At 46.9% G+C, this 22,073-nt stretch overlaps 1 protein-coding gene and 1 long non-coding RNA gene across 17 annotated transcripts in view; one reads left to right on the top strand and one right to left on the bottom strand.

Annotated features, from left to right (window-relative positions):
- Positions 1–22,073, bottom strand: part of LOC135369853 (basement membrane-specific heparan sulfate proteoglycan core protein-like) — a 237,636-nt gene that overhangs the window by 89,740 nt on the left and 125,823 nt on the right. For 15 of the 16 annotated variants that reach the window (XM_064603410.1, XM_064603412.1, XM_064603420.1 and 12 more), the window contains exon 2: positions 20,141–20,549. In XM_064603410.1, coding sequence (XP_064459480.1) covers positions 20,141–20,549 — 409 coding nt within the window. Of the gene's footprint in view, positions 1–4,492; positions 4,751–20,140; positions 20,550–22,073 lie in introns of those variants that run through there. The other variant, XM_064603425.1, reaches the window with a different exon arrangement.
- The window catches only part of LOC135369860 (uncharacterized), a 52,358-nt gene that overhangs the window by 1,416 nt on the left and 28,869 nt on the right, over positions 1–22,073 (top strand). The window lies entirely within an intron of this gene.

Genomic DNA, 22,073 nt, shown 5'->3' with positions numbered 1-22,073 from the left:
TGTATTGTGGCAGGGGTTCCTCTAAGAAAATATAATTTCAGTCAGTCTCTAGATTTTTTTTAAAATCCGTGTTAGCGCCACGAAGAAACTGTGGCAGAAACGACAGTATAGGAAAGGACTGGGGGACGCGGGGGGAGTTAATATACGTCCTGGGCCGACTTCAGGGGGAACTGTGCCGACGTTCACGTGTCACCTCCCGATATCGGCGTGGAAAGCGATCATCCTAACCACTATGCCACGGCACAGCTGGTTTCTCCCGCTTTAATTTTGTAACTGGAAGAAAAAACAGACACGGACACAAAACAGGGATGAGCACACACTTCTTTGTCTCCGTGTCTGTGTTTTTTTTTTTCTGTCTGTCATCATGTACCAGCTAATCTGCGCTCCTCCCTTCTATCGATTAAGTTTGTAACATGTACCACAATGCACTTTATCGGAAAATAGTTTTTTTTTTTTCGTAGTTCCATAATTGCCTTTATAGTTCAATCTTCTGATTTGTGAATGATGAGCGAGCTCAAGTCGCGAGCGGTCTTCTGGAAGTGAAAGATGTTCACCTTTCTGACTGGCTTACACTCCAAGCAGAAGAATTGAGTAATTGCTGTCATTTTGAAGACCATAGATGCATTGCCACAACCATTAATCCCTTTCCAGACTCAATGCACCGAAATTTATGCGAAATTTAGGGACTATTTGGTTCATCGATTTGGTGTTTAATTGTGTAATAACAACGAATGTCATACTGCACCCACACGATGATAAAAAAAATATGGAGGCGGTTATGTTGCTTTCTGTTACGTAAATTCCGTGCTCAAGATGTGTTTCTCTGTTGTCTTGACAAAGCGCCACCAGCAATGGGATAGAGTGCTGCCCCCTGACGACGAAACTGCCCATTGATCATCTCAAAATCTGTTCTTTGTTTGTTTGTTTGTTTGACAAATCAAGTAAGGGCGATCAAGGCGTTGTGTGGGGAAGCAGGGCTTCAGGGCAAACCCACGCGAAGGCGCCAATCCTCTCCCGTCTTGAAGACTTCACGGACGTCCCGGACGAAGAAAATCACCTTGCACCCCTACCCTTTCCCTGTATTCACACGAGCGACATTTCTCGCAGAAGTAGAAGCAGAAACAGAAGACGCGAAAGACGTCGTAGCTTTCTGAGCTCGAGCGCTCAACGTCCAGTGTTCACGTACACTGCTAACCGTGGGGAATAGCCTGCGACACAGCCACAAGATATTCTGTAGCAGACGACAGGAAAGACGCTGACGATGTCGTCTGCTATGTGTCGTCTGCTAGGTGTACAGTGCGCCATTCCCGGTATTCTGCACCGTGTGAATGCTCAACATAACACGGGACTCCCGGAACTTCATCTCTGCGAGCAGTGTTCCCGCTTTTTCTTCCACTAGAATCTTCTGTGAGGATGTCGCTGGTGTGAATACACAGTATGGGATCACATGGAATATTTGGAGTGTTGACAATTAAAGTGGGAGTAACTGCAATTTGCGGAACTCTTTTTGTTAGAGCTAGTGTACAGTTACTCGTCCCCCTCTCCACTCGTCTCCAGAATTTCGGCACAGGAAATATCAAACGAGAAGTTCTCGGAAACGCGGCAAGATGTGTTATTAATCGCAATAAAGAATGAATCGTTCGAAAGGTTTATCTCGAACCATCTTCCTTAGCCGTCATTGAGGATTGTCGAGCGCTCCCCTCCAAGGTCAATAACAGTTCCCAATTCGGATTGAGAAGGCTAAAGTGTGTAGACGTGTAGGTATGCCGCTCGACTGAATGTATAGACAGCCTACTCGGGAAGTTTGTTCATTTACGTCCGTTATATACGGGCACGCAGAAGGTATATACTGCAGCTGTTATTACGAAGTTAAACAAAAGGGGGTGAAGTCCTGGGGCGTGATGAAGGATATCCTACAGGAATCATACGATGAGGGACTCACGGGGTAAACAATACTTTGATGAAAGTTAATTTAATTTGATTCCGTGTTACTGCCGCGATATTAGAGACACGCGAGTTTAGCATATCGCTTAGCAGGAGCTCTTCAAAACAGTTTCTTAAGGAGGTGTCTGTGAAGATGAACGTTTCTGTTTAGATTACTTGCAAATAAGAGTATCATCGTTATATTTTTGAAAAAGTAACGAAGCGTTCGTACTACTGATTTTAGTAATTTGTTAAAAAAAAGGAGACTTTAGCGACAAAGTACACAGGTGTGAAGATGCAAGCATTTGATCAGGAAAAAAAAGTACGGTAAATAATATTGTACTCAAAATATAAAGGAAGTTGAGCTTATTTCAAGAAGACGAACACTGCTAGTTCTGTTCCTGCTTCAAATGATGCCCAACTTTATTTATCATACAGTTAAAAACTGGGGGGGGGGGGGGGGGGGGATATGTTTAATAGTGAAAAGGAAAACGGAAATGTCAGCCAGGCTATTGCCAGCTTGCTATTCCGAGAGAGAAAAGAAAAAGGAACTGTGAAACAAAAGAAATAAAAGAAAGGAAAAGATAAAAACTGGGCTCTTTGGTAGTTCATACCAAAAACCATAAAAACCCTCAGTGCTAGTGCAGCACGAAAGGACCAACACAAGACAAGTCTTCTTTTGTGTCTGTACTTTCGTGTTAGATTGGCACTGAAGGTTTTGAGTATTTAGTTATCAACGCCCTCCCAATTTATGACAAAAGCGGCATAATACGATGAATTGTGACTTGATCGACAACACCTCCACCCTGTCTCCTTCATTATCAGAATGTCATTCTTGCAAAATTATTAAAAAATAATCGTAAATGTCAACTTGAAATAATTCACGACTTGGGAAGACAATTTGCGATGATGGACGTGCACAACAATGGCTTCACTTTACAAGAAGTGACAAGCCGGAAAACGTCCCTCGTCAGCGCGGCACAATATCTCTGCATGTTTCACGGCCTGTAGTAAGACAACCTTGAAAAAGTTTAAATCCCTGGCTGTCTCAAGAAGGCAAGCCAATGAACAGCGACGCCGGCGCCTGTTTACACACGACACATCCAGTTTACGAGATTAAAATAAGACGCTTAGAACACGAGCCTTGAAAGTCGCGCGTTGGCGGGCGCCAAAATATTTCACGCCAGAAAGATGCCAAAAGAACACTAATGAGGTAGATGGCACCCACGAGGAACAACATAGCTGTCGAACGTGTCGGAAAGTGGCGACCTCTAGTCTTGCGAGCGATGCTTCATTCAGGTTTTCCTCGTGGGTCGCGGGCGAAGCTGACATCCCCTTGTCCAAACCATAGACATAGATTAGATTAACCTGGGATAACTTAGAAGGTTTATGGGTCTGAACGGTCCGCGGTGAAAGAGGCTCAGAATTCTATTCGCTACCTATTACTAGTAGGGCCTGACTTTTTCGGGTTTTATTTTTGGTCAAATTCGGACGGTAAATATCGGGTGATATTTTTCATTTGAAAATTCGGGTGTATTCGGGTTAAATCCCGTTACGGCATATTCTGTCGTCAGAAATTCGGGTGTATTCGGGTGATTTTTTTTTTTGTTCAGTAAAAATTTGTCTTATCATGGAACTAATGTTTAGCAATGTTATCAAACTTTATTTTAATGCACGCTTACGAGTGTGCCACGCGACCCGGATGTTTTCGGGTAGATTCGGGTTAAACCCGAATTTTACAGATTTCGTTCGGGGGGTAAATATCGGGCGGATACGGGTTTAACCCTAAAAAGTCAGGTCCTACCTATTAGTGACGAGAGGATAACTGTCTGTCACAAGGGGATGTATATTTCTTTTTGGAAGGGTAAACGATGAATTTACTGGATTAAGTGCCATTAGGAACTGGATCGAAAGATATTTGCACGTTTCCATAATGAAATGTAAGTGTCAGTTCAGTAAGTGACACTCCAGATGTCAATCTCTAAAACGGCGCCAAGCGACTGGTTCTCAGACTGCTTTGTTCGGTTGCCTTGCGCTGTGCCATGACTAGTAACACATCACGTTCTCACGATGATGATGATAGTTATTGCAGGTGCATTTGCTACAACAGGCATATCACACCAGACAAGGTAGCCGCGGAGCCACTGAATGATCTGCACAAGAAACGCGGCTTGAAAAACTATATCGTGCCGATGCAGTTTGAAAGGTGTGTGCACGAATTCCACATGATCGCACAACGCGAAATACAGGCAATTTCCACGCGTTCACACAACCGGAGCATCGAAGACATACACAACTGGAAAACGACCGTAGACCATCACAGAAGACAAATACAGTTAAACCTCTCCAGGAAGGACACCCACAGGACCAGAGTACTTGTCCGCTGAAGGGAGGTGTCCGCACACGAGGGGGGTACCGAACCGAAGCAAGAGCAATAAAGCTTGCCGGTCGGAGATCCATCCGTCCGTAAAAGCACGTTTCACTGTGCTCAGAGGCGCCAGCGCAAGAACGGTTGACCCGCAGTACTTTACCAGCGCCCAAACTATACCAAGAGGGGGTTGAAACTCACCGGTTACGACAGCCACCAAGAGAGTGGCGAGTAACGCTGCGACAGCCACTCCTTGGGTCATGGTGGAGCACGAACACGCGCGCGCGCACACACACACAGACGAGGCACCCGTGATGGGCACGCGGTCAGCAGCACTCGGTCCGCTCTAGCTCCACAAGTGCACTCACTCACTGGCAAACGTCTACGCTATGAGCGAGCGGCCACAGCCAAGCGCTCGCCTCTTCCACTATACCCTTCGCCGCCGCAAACGCCGCGAGACGCGCGCGCGCCACACCCCCCTTCCAACGCTCTCCCTGATAGTCTACACCGTTCGTTTCATTGTTGATTAGATAAGCGAAGGTTCCCGGTTTTACCTGGAACGATTACAAACGGGGAAAAAAAAAAAAGAAAAGTCTCATGGACATGGAACTGTGGTCGCAGACCGTTACGATAATAGAGCGGTAATAATATAGCGATAATAATACGATAGCGAATAGATAGTTAACATAGCGATAATATACGGAACACTGGAGTAGTGTATATAGCAGATAGACTTACAAACAGGTGACCAGGTACGCGACGCACCGCTCAGTAAGTGTGTCCACTCCCGTTCGCCGCTAGGGTGGCGCTGAGATCGACAGATACGTCGCTCTGGTGGTCCGTAAACTTTAGTCGGGATCTGTACATCGTACGCAAAGGCGATTGCGTACGTAACAGATAGCGTTCGTTTTCCTTTTCTTTCTGATTGCGTGTTAGCGCCGCGAAGCAACTGTGGCTACGAGCGGCGACCAGATGTGGACAGGTGGAGAGAGGTCAGCAGGAAGGAGTGGGGGGACATGGGCGTTAGTATGCATCCTGGGCCGACTTCAGGGGGAACCGTGCCGACATTCGTGTGGAAGGTCTTCGGAAAACCCGGTGAGAATCTCAGACAGCACAACCGGTGGTAGGATTGATAGCGTAAATAGTGTACACTACGCGAAGTTCTCTCTCTCTCTCTGTTATGGCCGTGCACAGAACCATCAAGGCTAACCCTTACGTACGCAAAGGCTGTAGCGTACGATGTACTAAGACTCAGTGGCGTGAAGGTCGCGAGGTGACTATAAGCCGCGGTTGCGACAGAAGCGTATCGTATCGTTTTATAAGAGTGTTTTATTGGTGCCCAAGAACAGCCTCAAGGGCCTTAGTATCGGCGCACACAACATCAGACACATCAGCATCACACACAGACAACAGCGTACAACAAGGTACGAGAAATTAATGAGACGAAGGAAGATATAAATAATAAAGAGAAAAATCCACATAAAAACATGTTAAAACATCAAAAATATGCACGAAAAGAGGCAGAGCAGCAGTAAGCAAGCAGAAAGAGTAACCAGCAGTTGTACGATAGGTACATGGTAATTTCTCTCTTCCTCCTCGAGCCAGTCCCGAGTCACTCGGGACTAACATCTCTTTTTTTTTCTTTTACAAATCAATCAATCAATCAATCAATCAATCAATCAATCAATCTCTTCCTAATAGCACCTATCCCGACCGGTGGATCGGTTAGGATCTGTTGCGATAAGTCGATACGATACGCTTTTGTCGCATTCACGTTAAACGCATCTTATGATCTTTCAGTTTCGATCTGTGGACTAGTTTTGCCGACCTGACTCGGTTCTTTGACGTGAGCCGTAATCTCAGCACGGGACGCCCAGATTCGAACCCGCTACCTTGGGAACAGTGAGGGGACAAGAACCAACTGAGCTTCCGGAACAAAATGACAACTGACTCGACGCCTTTGCTCCTTCTCTTCTTGTTTTCGTTTGCTTCTTTTTTTTTTTTTTTTTTTGAGTTCTGCGTGAAGTACTGTGACAGTGAGCTTTTAGTTCGGCCTGAGAACGGCACCTTCGGAGGTGGTAGAAGAACGGCACAATGCTTCACCCGATGTGACTAGGAAAACAACTCTTATCAGACGTAATTAAGTGCGACTTAACGGTATTATACGACACTGATATTGTCTGGCAGCTAAATATAGGGAGAGAAAAAGAAAAAGAAAGAAAGAAAAGGTGCACCGGCAACGCCGTTATGTCGAGAACGATTATACCAGGATAAAACACTACGTGACACGAAAAGTAATCAGTGCAAAAATTGTGTCTATGTGTGTGACCGATAAAAAAGGGGGAAGTAAATATATATTTAAAAAATCAGTCCGCGTTACACTGTTCCTGACAAGTTACCTTCCCGCGCGGCAATTTCGTTGGCTAAGCGTACACGCAAAAAAAAAAAACGTCTTTTTTTAAAACCCTCCAGCAACAATAATAAACGGTTTTATCTCATTCCGGCTCAGTATTTCAATTTGTTCCCGTGGACCAGCTGGTTGCTACTTAAGGGATTAAAAGAGCGACTAGGCTCTCTCCATCTGTCAACCGCTCATATAGCCACCGTTGCTTCGCGGCGCTAACACGAAATTAAAAAAAAAAAAAAAAAACGAAACGCACATGCACGTCCGTCCAGAAGAAGAACAGTCTCTGTTCGAAATATCGGCGGCTTCTGTCCTGAGGCAGCTCCCTTTCTACATCTCTACCGGTTCGCTGGATTTCTACCCATCTATGCACGTCCTACGTCTGACACTATAACTTCTCTTTTCACACTAAGCGGATATTCCATCAAGGCCGATATATTTCACGCCAGCGCATAGTATCTCCATTGAACAGCGCAACACAGTCTCAAAGTGCAGCGAAAGTATCGGTAGAAATCTACCACTACACTACACTATAGTTATAGTGTTGCGCTTCCGGCTCTTTCAGAGCACGCCCGAAACAGTTTTCTTGGACGGGGAACAGTGGATGAATATTCTACAGCCGAGAAGAATGCGGCGCTTACGTATGCTTTATGCATCGAAGAATAATCGTAACCGGGATAGGCACCGACATTTGCAGCGGGACAAAAGCCACTTATACGGTAATCCAACAATAGAAGAACACAGCGTGTCTTCCACTTCACATCCTGCCACTTGCACTTTTAATATCGGGGTGTGTTCTGCCAAACTTCGTGCGTCGGAAACCGAAAGAACGAGTAGCTATACAGGTCTGAATACACAGGCACGATAAGTCATACAGCGCGCCAGTATATATAAGAATTATTTATGCATGATCTACAGATTCGCTATTTGTGTGCGTGTGTATACATTTGTCGCTCGCTGAATTGCAGAACGTTCGCACTTCGCGTCGAACAAATTGTTGTTCTACGAAAACAAAAAAGAAGAAGTAACTTCCGTCCACGTAATAGACGGTTTTCAAAAGATGCGCGCGCCACCTAGTGCGCGGCGCTAAGCAGCATGGGAACTCTGAGGGGCATTGCTCCGTCGTCTGCTTTGGTTATGGTTTACACCGGTTGACCCTGCTGCTGCGCACACCGGGAATGTTGTTGTTCTTCTTCTACCTCTACCTCTCGTAATTCCCTGAGGCGCTGTAAGTTCCCATGATCCCTTGCGTGCCACAGGTGGCGCTTGCGATCCCAATGAAGGCTTTTGAGAAATCTCAGGCGGTTGCTATTTTGTGGTCTATTTTTGAAGCGTGATGAGGGCAAGGTAACGCTTGTCCCATCCTACAGTTGGCGATACAAGGTCTATTCTTGTCCCGTTCTACAGTTGGCAATACAAGGTCTATTCGGCACGTCCACAGTGAAATGTGTTGAAAAAAGTATATAAAACGGCAAAGACACAGGCGAGCTATGACATCATATAGAGACCTCTCATTTTTAAATATAGAGAGCGCAAAATATTCAATTACCCTGTGCATGTGTGGCGTCATTCAGGTGGTATTCGACTTTACTCTCTCCCTCTACTTGGTTGAGTTACGTCATTCTCACGTCATTCCATTACGTCATGCCGGTTAAGGCTCATGGTTGAGCCACGTTGAATACCAGCTGGATGACGCCACGTCTATGCAGGTATTAAATAGTTTGAGCTGACTATATTTAAAGATGCCTATATATAGCCCACCTTTTTGGGAAAAAAAAATACATATACTACTGTTTTCAACGCCTTTCATTGTAGACGTGCCGAATCACATGGCTGGAAGTTTTCTTATTTTTTGGCGTGAACAACAATTTGTTCAACGCCAAGTGCGAACATTCTGCAATTCAGCAAATGACAAATGTACACACTCACACGAAAAGGCGAATAGTACAGCTATGGATCATGCAGAAATTACTTCTGGTCCTGGAAGGTCAAGTTCAGCCGAAGACGAGATATGGTTTCCGTCTGCCGTTAACAGCGGTGGAATTCTCCGACGTATTCTGGCAATAAGCTATATAGACACGCGGTAGCAGATTCGTGGCTTTTATGAGCTGCTCCGTCCTTATCATTAAGGTATGCGAGCCAGGCATTGCCGAGATAAGGGCAGTACGCGTCAATGAACCGTCACTTTCAGCTATGCACTTCACCCTTGAGTAGCTTGTCCCGATTAATGAAGAGCACATTTTATCTCTGGGAGGACCGGCCCTGGTGAATCAGTTGGTATGGGGTGCCCGGTAAATATTCTCAGCGCGGAAAGTTGAGTGATACCCCTCACTGGTAGACCCTGTCAGACGACAAGCCCAAAGGCCTTTGCAGGATTAGCCTTTCCGAAAAATGACCTTTGACAAACCTATCAGACGGGAGCGTAAAGGCCCCTTTTAAAAATTGCCCTTCACGCCTAGCGGAGCTCCCCAACGGCGTTTTACGATAACGGAGTACTCTCGACAACAGCATCCGACCCCATCGCTTCTGACAGTGCTCAACCGAAAGGTAAAACATCTAAATGTGACCGGGTCCAGATTATAACGACGCTGGTAACGTTTTGCAAAGATGAAAACTCCCGTACGGTAGTACAGAACGAAACAAACTACTAGACGGCGCAAGGAGCCAGAAACAAAGAGGCTCCTATGCCGCCCGTCTGGTAGGCCCTTTATGTTAACTGTGATTTAGCATATCGTCTGACTGGGGTACTAAACTGGTTAAACAGTGGTCGATACTCACGACAAGCGACAATATGTTTCTTTAATTCAAAACTTGCAGATTTATGCTTTTCGCGTATGCTCCCGTAGGTGGTCATTGAGGCATCTTGAGGAATGCGGGAGACCACATTTTTGCAACATGTTTCGACATGCAATGAAGTCGGGACTTGCTCCGTTTATTACGATCATTCGGTGTAAATACGTATCGAGGTACACTGTATCGTTTCACTGACGACAACGAACGCGACAGCTTGTCTCGTATCCAGCACCACTGAAGCCGGAAAGTCTTTCCTTTCTTTTGACACCTGGTCCAGCTTGGGCGGACGTTGAGGAAATTCTCAAGTGCTCTACGAACAAGCAGCGTTGAGGGCAGTACGGTGTGCCTGAAGCACCAGCGAAGCTACGAGGAACGCCACTAGGGACCCTCCTCAGCGTTCTGCCTCCAAGCGCGGGTCCTGATACCAGCTGGTAGCCGTCTAATTGCCGAGCCTGCTTTTCACCTCTACAAGGAAGGGCGGCACAGACAGTTTATGCACGCGCAGCTTCCCGCTTAAGAAAGCCTCTAATTAATTAATCATTGACGCACACCCTCATAAACGAAGCCGCAACGTTTGGCCAGTGCGCTTGTCGTCCGGCAGCATGAACGCGGGCGTCGCACTTCCGTTGCGGCGGCGGTGCAAAGTGCTCGAAGCCCGTATGTCGCCAAGTAGCGCTTGTACACTGTCTGGGCGCGTTAAGTTACGACGGAACGAACCTTCAGCTGTAGCGCACAGCATGAATTATAGTTATTAGTCAAGGCTGAACATACATCTAGGTAACGACCAAGCATCAGCGCGAACCAGGCGCGGGACAACCGTGCATCTAGTGCGACAGGATGACAAGTGAGAGTGCGCGAAAGAGTTATGGGCCTTCATTTATGAATTTTAATGTAAAACGTGTGCATATGGCTTCAGTGTTCTTGAACTCTTGACAAAATATGCGAGACTTCCACGTAAGACATGAAACATACCAGCGGCGTTGGCGTGTGAATATGCATTCGCTCGAATTGGGGTGACTTCTGTCGCGCTAAAGAGTTGCAAGGTTGGGACTAGCGGGAGCGAACCTCAGCATCGGCTGTGCTGTTTCCCTGTGCTCTCTGGCAGATCCCCCTTAAAAACAGTTGCCGGCATATAGCTCTTCCTGAAATCGGCCCACTATATACGCATATTAATTAGTAATCCCACTGTCCTCTTGCTCTCTCATTCCACGCCTTTGCGTACGTAATGGATAGCCTTGAAAGTTTCAGCGCATGCGCAAAACATAAAGCGAGCTTCGCGCAGTGCGCAAAAACCACCACGCTATTCCTTACGTACGTAGAGGCGATAGCGTACGATGTACTAAAAGCCTCTATTAATACGAAAGAGAGAAACTGACGGATTACGATGCATTTGAGGCGAAGCGCTACGAAGAAAATCATACAGTGCAGGCACTGAAAGCAGAAGACAAACTTTCTCGGTACGGTTCTGCTTTGCCTGTGTGTTGGAAATTAGTCTTGGAGATGCCGCCATTGTTCACAGGCGCCTTGTAAAAGGAATATGAAAATCTTTTTATTCTCATTTTTGCGTGACAGAAGAGATGTTCCGAGATGTTTCTCGATAGGGGTTTCTCACGAGACAATTTAAACGAACTTCCATTAATTTTTCGGGAGCTGATCCACCTGGCGACGCACCACGGACAGCGACGGTAGCAGTGCCCCTGCAGAGAAACTTGACCCCTGCCGCCGTTGCGGCCGATTACGTCACTGGTGACGTCACCTCATCGTACGTCCATGATTGGCTCCTTTCTGCGAGCCGTGTGCGAAACCCAACGTATATAATAAGGGGGCCACCCAGGGCTACGCGTGCAGTATAAAGAAGCGAAAAGAGGAACAAGAAAATTTTCTAGTGCATGAGTTTCTGAACAGTTTTCAGCAAAACATTTTATGGGGTGTTCGGAAAATTTAACAGTGACGTGTTGCTTTTTTTTTTTTATATCGTGTTAGCGCCGCGAAGCAACTGTGGCTATGAACTGCGTACAGATGTGGACAGATGGAGAGAGGACAGCAGGAAGGAGTGGGGGGGAAGGGGGTTAGTACGCGTCTTTTTTGCGGGGGTCGTAACACCAACCTTACACTTTCCGACGGTAATGTGCAAACCGGCAATAGAAAGACGCTGCCCGTTTCAGTTGGCACTACCATCCCCTTGAGTCACCCATCGCACTGGTTCCTCATTCTGACACATTCGCTGAAGCGTGTCATTATGTCGTCACCATGGGAGTTTCTACACCATATACACAGGCGCTAAAATGCATCTACGTGCGTTGGTGACAGCAGGAATTCGACTCGCACAATTAAAAGACATTCGTCCTTCCCGTGCACGACTTAAGAAGAAAAGGAGATCCCGGCGCGAGGTCAGTGAACTTGCCCGGCGTGAAGTTTTATGAGAGAGTTCAGTTGGTAAAAAAAAAAAAAGTGGGAGCGTGAAAGTTTTCCTTTGAGCAATATGACGGAACTAAGAGAGCTATGCCGTAGAGCGGGTGGGTTGAATTAGTCGTATCGGCTACCTGTAAGACAAATAACAATAAAAAAAAAAATATATATATAATATATATATCTTGCACCATATTAATAAGGCATGTGCTGTTTATGGGCAAGTTAATAAAGAAATCAAAAACATACAAGTTTATTTGTGTACATGGTCGTGAAGCTTATCGTATAGTCGACCATAGAGTCACTGAATTCATCAACTAAGTCACTAAAAGACTAAATTCACTAAATATTTAGTGACTCTAGTCGACCACGGCAACGTCACCACTATCGCAGGTGTGTGTGTGGGGGGGGGGGGGGCGAGCGTTGTGCGTCCTGGGCCGGCTTCACAGGGAACTGTGCCGACATTGGTACGTATTTACATGACAACCATCCAAAAGTACCTGTCCTGTGTTCGCTACCTCGGAATGCCTCGTATCATTTGCTTGCACCCTCTTGCCCCAGCAACATCCTAACATGTGATGACGTCATCACCAACAGGCAAAGAGCACCGCTTCCCCCCCCCCCTTGCTTTGATTATTTTTTTGTACGCTATGCCATTTTCGAACAGTATGAAGAGATCTCGTTGCGAAGTGAACAACTGAAGCACCCACCCTAACGCGCACAAAAAAAAAAAAGAAAAAAAAAGTGAAAAAGAGACGAGAACATCAATAAGCAGCAGCCACTGGTTAATCTTTGCTAGGCTCCATCTATTTCCTGCCACTCAGAGCGGGCTAGAATTAGACGTCCTAGAAAACACCATTTCTCTTCATGAAGCGCACAGATTCCAGTAAGGTGGAACAGCTAAAACTACTACCCAGTCCGAGGTAACCGCGCTGCCAAGGTAGGAATCAAAACGAAGTACGTTTGTTCGTTAGAAGTTATCCGCTGACGAACCCGGACTTGACGTGCACTACACTCGTAGTACAGAGGAAGCGCATCAGTATTCGTGGAGTGCGTCGTGCCCTGACTAGTAATGGGATTGAAGAGTGGCTTGAAAGGGGTGTGCAATTCGCGATTCAATGCATTTTGCCCAGGCACGAGGCCACGTAACCCCACGCGGGGTTCCTTCCAGCGGCGGACGCTTTGTAATGGGGCAGGTAATGAGGAGATTTGCCAGATTGCTATGTCCCATTTGTTAGGTCGTGTTTCCTCTGTGTCTGCAGAGGAAACGTTACAGCAAGTCCTTCGAGTATGAGATGTACTTGGGCCAATTCGTCGTTACAGAGTTCGACCATAGAAGCTCTGGGACATTTAATTACTGATACATGACTACCTTAACCGCGTCATATGTGAATGCTGTGGGAACATTACACCAACTGGACACACCACTGCATTTATTTTGGGTTCCGTCCGGCTGATTTGCCAACAGCTTCCACGAATGCAGAATAGCAGGTCTTGATTCTTTCGTGCGCATGCAGTCTCTTTGCGTATCCCTTTTTACTCAAGTCTAAATCTAGTTTTCCACTTGTTAGACGTTGTTACGAGGCTGTACAGATTTAATGAGCAAACGAGAATTCGAAAGTCAGTTCGAAGAAGACGCTCCCGGAGAGGGCAATGGATCTTCCACACAATGTTAATTGTATATTCCATTCCAATTTCAAGATATTTCCAATCGTAGCGACAGTTCCGAAAGCGCTCTCGTAAGCGTAAGACACCTAAACAACAAGCCTAAACGTAACACAACAACAACAACAACAACAATAAACGAAGAAGAAGTGATGATGACATGGGATGTTTCTCCGTGGAAGCCACAGGACCCTACTTCACTTCACAGATATTAATATGAGAGGATGAATTATGGTGAACGCGAAGCTACGACAGGTCGGAGTTCTGTTTAGAGCTCTTCGAGGAGTCCAGTGGCTTGCATGAAAGCAAAAAAAGGGAGCGAAGGGCCCGGCACTGATGCGCAGGGGAGCACCGTGGGCCAAGTACTTTGGACAAGCTGAATGGTCGATGGTCAAGGAGCTCAAGTTGGCGTCGGAAGCTCCGGCGTTCACACGTGTACCAGTCACAGTCCTCGATGATATGGAGGATCGTAAGCCTAAACGTAAGCCTAAACAAGAGTGGGTACAAAACAAAGCGCTGCTTCGTACGAAGATCCGTATGCATATATTACGTACGTATACGCTGTATGTCTGCCATTTGCCTCGTATTCGCTTCAAATTTGATTCGGTTTTAAACTTACTATCGACGCAGCCCTATTTCTTGCGCATACCCAAAAATGCGACTCCCTCTCGACTGAGCTCAAGACACAATGCGTGACATACAACCGCATACATTTAGGACGCAGGTGGAAATAGAAACCAGTCGAGGCGCCACAAACATTGGAGCAAGTAGTTGAGTGAAAGCCGCTGAGCAGACAGAAAACGCCGGCCCCGTCAAAGTTATCCCACTTTAAAAAATTCTGCTATCGGAACTCGTGCCAAGACCAATAGGCGGGCGTCTTCAAGGTACAGTGAAAATTGGAAGGACGGCTCCGAATGTATATTTACTTGCTGCTCTGTGAATCATGCAAAGGGGATCGTAAACTCCCCAAATACATCCCAAATCGGTAGCAGGAGTGTCCGCTTTGAATACATTGGGCATCTATAAAGGAGCGGTGGAGTACCGTTTACAGTACGGCTCGCTTGTAAAAAAAATATACGTAAAAATAAATATATAAAAAGTAACAAGAAGTTCGTTCAATGGCGTTTTATTAGTGGGTAACTTAATTTGCGAGAACACTATAGAGAAAAAAAAGCCTTATATGCCCCGTGAAGTGGCCTCGGACGCCCGGCCCGATCACCTGGCATGACGTACGAAGGTCCGCGTGACGTGGGATGACGTACACAGCACCTAGTCTCCTAGGGCCTCGATGAAGGAGTTGAGGGTGTTTTCGAGAGGGAATGCAGATCAAGTTGCGGTTTCTTTTGCTCGTATCTTAGGAAGGACGCAACGAATGAATACAGTTACTTTTGTGTCGACGTCAAGGTAACGGGATCCTTCATTCCACGCGATATTCTCGCACTTCAGTGCCCCTTTAATCTGCTAATCTGTCTCCTCTAGACAGCCACAGATTCACCGTTGAGTGTTTGTTTTGTTGAATCCTGTTTCACCTCCATACTTGGATGCACTGCTCGGAAGGCTATGACATAGCCACCAGACGAGTACCATAGACAAGAATAAAAATCAATCAATGAATCATTCCTGTGCAAGAATGGATGTTACTTGTCGTACAATCTGTCCGGCAGCCGAAGAACTTCATGGGCTTTCGCTGCTTCTCTAAATAGCTTCTCTTTTTGGGTAGTGCACTGCCGCGGCTTTGACTGGTGAGGATCACTCACAAAGGAGGAGGTGCTGGTAGCTGTGCCAACGCTACTGAGCAATGCCAGACACGGCGGCATGCTGCGTGGGCAGTCTTCACGGCAAACTGTGCGGACGTTTCTTTTGCAGCGTATGAGAAAATTTTGGAGCCCCCGGACAACACAGGTGGTGCGCCAGCATTCGAACCCAGGACATCTCCGTTGTCTCGGCACATATACTCACAAAGAAACTCAAAAACGTACGTGGAATAATCGTTCCGTCTTTCAGTTCATTGCTTGGGCTCCGACCTGTCATCTTTTCCCGCTCACCATTGATACATCCTCTCATAACCTCTTCGAACCTATTTGACCTCTTTGAAGTGATGTAGGATCCTGTGGCTACCACGGGGGAACATCCCATGTCACCATCACTTTTCCATGATTCACTGTCGCTGTGGTGGTGGTTGTTAAAGGACCCTCCGTTGTCGGCCTCACAGAGGTGGGAAACGTCACGACTGACACCCTGGGGGAATGTGCGTCATGGGCCGACTTCTAAGGGAACTGTGCCGACATATGTCTGAAAGCGTCTGAGGAAAACACAGGAAAAACCCCAGACAGCACAGCCGGCACCGGGATTCAAACTCATGTACCTCCCAGTCTGGACGTTATTATTGACGTCCCAAGCAGCACAACACCTTGGCCCAATATTGGAAATACTGGTGCAATCTTGGTCCAGAATTGGGCCGACATTGCCTATATTGGTCCAATATTGGGCCAAGATGTCGTACTGCTTGGACAATGTCGGCCCAATACTGGACCAAGATTGGACCAGAATGGGGCCGACATTGCCAATATTTTGCCAGGATGTTGTGCCGCTTCGCGTTGCCGTTATTTTAACTCTTCGTTCAGCCTCTGTGACCAATCGGAGACGCGTCAAGAAAGACGCGCTGTTCTGGACAACCGACGATGGTGAATACCAGGATCGAGGAGGATACGTCTCCCTAGGCAACATCGGATGCCATACTTGAGCCTCTCAGGAGCCATTTAGCGGTTCGTAAAGTGGCCTCGAAATAGTGCCTTGTCCCCCGCGTGGTCTGCACATGGCAGGAGGGAATTATACGGCCGGGCCCCGAAAGATAATCTGCAACCGCACGTTCGGCGCCTTGAAGAAACAAACGGCTCCGACGACCAGCTTCGGCTCGCCCTGTAAAACTGGGGGCAAGGCGTAAAAATCGAGAGCAGAAATAGGCGTTGGATTCTTTCCCAGGGTCATGAACAGAAGCCAGAAGTGAAAGAAAAAACCCGGACGAGAAGGATATATTTTCACGTACGAGTGTGTGTGACACAGAGTTTTGTTAACGCACGCGACATTAACGAATCGGTGTGAGGTCGCGAAGGAGGCTGCTTTTGAAGTTGAAGTTTCCCACAGCAGCAAATGAGCCGTTTCTCACAATAGTTCAAACTGCAGCGTCTGTCACTTGCTCCCACCAGTCATGGGTTGTGTCAATGTCCTCCTCCTATGGAAGTCTCTCTTCCAAATATTGGCGGCTCTCGTGCAGGTGCTGCCCCCTAAATATGGCCCCGCTAGTTCTCTGGCTTTTTTTGATTTTTTTTTCTACGTGTGAATGTTGGGACTACTAGATGTTATTAGTTACAAGAGATCATTACTTCCTAGAGATTACCACTACGCAGCACTTACCACCACCACCAGTTCAGATTAGATGCCAGGATCACTAGTGGATTCTAATTTACATAATGCAGCGTGTCGCACAGCCGCACAACACCCTTTTTGTCGTTTTTTTACGTTACATATTGAAAAAAAAAGAAAAAAAAAAGAAGGAGCTGCGAAAGCAGCACTAATGCCATTTGTGCGGCGGGTGGGGGTGGGGAGAGGGTAATTAACTTTTATTGGACATTAACGTTCATTGACCATTAACTTTTTAATTGGACGTTTTCGCGAAAATGCGAGACAGTATAGAATTGGAGGCGTCCATTATTTGAATCCACCCCCTTCCTCAAGAATCCCCAAAACGTGCTTTGAGATAAAAATTGCCAACAGGGGTGGACGGTATGTGTCTTATCAGTGTTCTTTAGTTTCACGAGTTTGTTCAAGGCCTTCCACCTACCCGTCCACCCCTATTGCACTCGACTTTCAGTACATTTTGCTGCTTGGGCGCGATCTTAAAATCTCGTTCAATCAATTCTTATCAGTAGCCTTCAGTCCGATAAAAATGACGTTTCCAGCCTTTAAGTTACTTTTCCGGAAGCTGTTAGCTGCCTCCCCCCCCCCCTTTCCAGCCACTTACTTTCAATTACCACCAGTAAGACTCTACCCCCGAAAAGTGAAGAAAATAAAAGACGTACATGTAGATTGGCATTTAATGGGGGTAACGGCACGGCACAAACGCCTCATCCATCACCAGACAGCACTGTCGCTGCAGACATTCCAGAGTGAGAAAAGCAACGAAGTCGAAGCCCTAGCCAATCGCCGTCACTTTGCAAAGCAGAAGCTCCAAAGTGGATCCTTCCGAATAGCTGGTGGCTGGAGAAGCTCGAACGTGAGACTCAAAACGTCTGGCCGAGTTCCATCCGAAGAGTTCAACGCTTGCGGGAAAAAAAGAAAAAAAAAAAAGAAAAAACGCCGGGTCAGCTAAAAATGGATTCCAACCGATACAGTGTGTCAGTTCTGGTGTTTGTATACGCGGATTCCTTTCGCCGAGAGAAATACACGGTTTTGGACCCATTGTATTTTTTTTTTGTGTTGAGGAGACCAGGGAGAAAAATGTTTACGTGGCCGACGAGTGAGTGACGTTTTGACTTCGTTAATGGCCGGGGGTTGAGGTAAATACGATGACTTATGTTTTCCCTATCTATAGGCCGGCCAGCATACTATGTGGAAGAAGGAACTGCCGCCTCACCGGTATGATTTACGGCATTTACTGCAGGATGCGTAAAGTGTATATACAGCGTTCAGACAGCACTCAGCCCTCTGGTGGAGGCTAAGAATGCTTCCTGCTAAAAAGAAATATGGGTCAAGGAAAACAGTTTATATATATATATATATTTAATACGGTTGGAATTCTCATTGGACGGCCATGGGCCTTTTAGGTTTGTGCTCTCCTTGAGCCCGAGATTCGAACCCGAGTACCTCCCAGTCTCGACGTGGCCATGTCACGTCGAGACTGGGAGATACCCAGGTTCGAATCCCAGGTTCGAATCCCAGAGCCGGCTGTGCTGTTTGGGGTTTTTCCTGGGTTATCCTCAGACGTTTCCAGACATATGTCGGCACAGTTCCTTTAGAAGTCGGCCCAGGACGCACATTCCCCCAGGGAGTCAGTCGTGACGTTGCCCATCTCCTGTGAGGCCGACAACGGCGTGCTCTTTCACTAGCACCAGCCAGCAGCTCTCCTTGAGCAGAGCTAGACCCAGAGCCAGACCTAGACCCAGTTGCTCTTGAGGTTACCAATCCAACAACATGCACCATACATACAGGGTACGTGTTGCACGAGAGAGTGATCCCTAATTATAAAAAAAAATATCTACGTGAGATTAAAATGTGTGTGTGGGGGGGGGGGGAGGTATGTTTATTATATATATAAAAAAGGAAAGAAATGTTAGCCACCGCTATGGCGGCTTGCTATTCCCGGGAAAGAAAGGAAAATAGAGAAATGGGATAAAAATGGGAAACCTTCTGCACGACACTTCTAAAGGGTTTTGCCGCCTAAACACGCGGTTTGCGCGAGTTGTACCTCATTAATTAGGCTAATTATCTTAATTGAACTTAAAATTTTGGAAAGGAAAGATAACTTTTTTTCGCGTTCATTAGAAAAAGCCCTTGGCGACAACATGCTATTCCAATCGTAATTTAAAGTGTCTTCAGTCACTCGACTATGTTACTACTTACCACTATGTCAGTTAATCTACAACGTTGCAAGCTCATTGGACCAGATAGTGCGCGCTCCGATTGGTCGACTATGTTTTGAAATCGCATTTTGTACGCGCGCATGTGCGTACAGCGTCCCGCCGGCCGTTTCAGCAGTTTCAGAATAGTTTCGACATAGTTTCGAAATAGTTTCGAAATAGCACGCACCGGCCGGCACGGCGGCCGGCCCCTTGTGTTCCGTGTTTCGGTGGTTCCCCCCCAGAACCCCCAGCAGAACAGTTTGAGATTCTACGCTTGTTGTGCTGTTCCTGGACAAGACTATTATCCCACGAACAGTCTATCGACTACGGAACTTGAATGCTTCGTGAGTTGGAGCGATTGGAGAGTGAAGAACACGCTCGTGCGCCGTCGGATTTCGAGGGCTGACAGCAAAGACAGGATTACGTGACACACAAGAGCTTTGCGCTTTGCAAGCAGCGAAAGATGATACTCAACATAAAATGTTACGCACTCATAAAAATGCCTCGGTACTAAGAAATGAACGGTGTGTTCGTTTTGCTTCAAGTTCGAACTTGGTTACAGTGTGTCAACAACACAGTGGACTTTGTATTCACAGTGCATCCATGTATTGGATCTTTGAATCAGTGCTTTCTGTCAAATAAACGTTTCTTTTAGGTAAAAGAAGCGATTTTGAAGATCTTTTGAATATCGAATAACGGCGATAGGCGTGAAATCCGGTAGAAGTCGACGGTAGCCAGAACCGGCCGAGGTCAGCCAAAGTGAAGGATCCTGATTGGCTGACCGGCACTGCATAATTTCTACAACGTTGCACTCTCACTGGTCGTGTGCCCAGTGTTGTGTGAATTATCTCAAACTCTATTGGGAGCTGTTGGAGCCTGCCACGACCCTGCTTCGCTTGTGCAAGCAGAGCTCTGTGTGCGAGTGAAACAAGGCTGCACTCTAACGAATCAACTGCTCACCATGAGTCGCTGGCGTCGTCGGCGCATGATCAAGCGGCGGCAGCGTCAGAACAGGCCGTGGATCGCCACCGGGGAAGTCTGGGAACTTTTGCGTCTCTCCGTCTCCTGAGCCGTGAATCTCATTATCGTCATCGTCTTCGTCCTCATCTTCATCCCCAAAGTTGTAGTCCGGTACTTGCTCCTGGTGGTGGAGCTGACGCGTCGTACGGCCCTCGTTGTTTTTCGGCGACGGCGACGCTGTTGTGGTCGGCGAGTCACCGGGATCAGCTGTACTAGCGAACCATCCACCAAAAAAGCGCTTGATGCGTTTTAAGTGCCACGCGTCGTCCTCACGTTTATGCTGAGCGTCGCCGATCACAGACGGCTCTGTAGGCTGGCTGTCTTCAAAGGTAAGATCAGCGTCCTGAGCCTGAAAAGATCGAAGAAGATGCCAGAGGTCAACAGATAATTCCGTATACATCGTGGATAAGAACATGCAGCATCAGAGGCATCTTGGGGTATAATTACCAAGAGTGTGTCGGGAACAAAAACGATGGCTGATGACATAAAACGAAGACATACGACATAGACATAGGATGAAGGAGCGACAAGAGGAGGACAACATAAGGAGAAGCGCACACGCGATGAAGCGTGGTCTACTTTATTAAATGTAAAACTTCCCCCAAGCAGCACAACATCTTTGCCAAATGTTGGGCCAGTATTGGCAATGTCTGCCCGATACTGGACCAAGACTGGACCACTAGTGGGCCAGCATTGCCAATATTGGCCCGATATTGGCCAGGTCCAATATTATATTGGTCCAATATTGCCAATATTGGGGCAATATTGGGCCAGGATATTGTGCTGCTTGGGCAGTGTCTACGTTTTTGAGTGCTCTTTGATCCCCGAGGACCTGACTCCTTTCCCTCCGTGCCACACCCTCTACCTGACATAAAATCACGTAAAAATGAAACCGAATCTCCACAGAAGACAATAAAATCACGCCTTTATGTCCCTTCCTGAAATAGACTGTCCTACCAACGCATGGTGGTCCTACACTACATTACCGTGGAATGCAGTGGAAGTCACAGTTCCACACCTTCCTTCACGCACTTAGCGGAGACAGCTCCTCTGTCAAAGCGACGCACTGCTATTCTAGGAGCACAAGGACAACGTATCTATGCATCACTGAAAACGAATGGGCCGTCATCAGTTGGAAGTACGCAGGGGGCAAACGCCTGATAAGCGCCCGCGTGGGTTCCGTATCCCATCCTCGTCTCCACGCGTGGAGTTCCAGGTAGAATGGATCCAAGCAGCACAACATGTTGGTCCAATACTGGACCAATATTGGCAATGTCCGCCCAATATTGGACTAATATTGGCAATGTCGGCCCAATATTGGCAATGTCGGTCCAATATTGGACCAATATTGGCAATGTCCGCCCAATATTGGACTAATATTGGCAATGTCGGACCAATATTGGCAATGTCGGTCCAATATTGGACCAATATTGGCAATGTCGGTCCAATATTGGCAATGTCGGATTAATATTGGACCAATATTGACAATGTCGGCCGAATATTGGAACAATATTGGTGCTGCTTGGGGAGCCCTAATTGAACGCAGAGGTGGTGGTTGTGAAAGGGCTCGCCGTCGTCAGCCTCATAGAGGTGGGCAACGTCACGACTAACGCCTTGGGGGAATGTGCGTCCTGGGCCGACTTCTAAGGGAACTGTGCCGACATATCCCAACAGCACAACATATTGGCCCAATCTTGGACTAATATTGGCAATACTGGCCCAATACTGGTCCAGAATTGGGCCGACATTGCCAATATTGGGACATGATGTTGTGCTGCTTATTGGGATGTCTGAAAGCGTCTGGGGAAAAACCAGAACGCAGAGAGAATGCGTGCAGCCTTTACTCCCCCTACTCCTTCCAACCAACACGGAC

The sequence above is a fragment of the Ornithodoros turicata genome, chromosome 10, assembly GCF_037126465.1.
Source record: "Ornithodoros turicata isolate Travis chromosome 10, ASM3712646v1, whole genome shotgun sequence".
NCBI classification, from domain to species: Eukaryota; Metazoa; Arthropoda; class Arachnida; order Ixodida; family Argasidae; genus Ornithodoros; species Ornithodoros turicata.
Note: the sequence above shows the minus strand (reverse complement) of the source record. Positions and strands in the feature narration are given on the sequence as shown.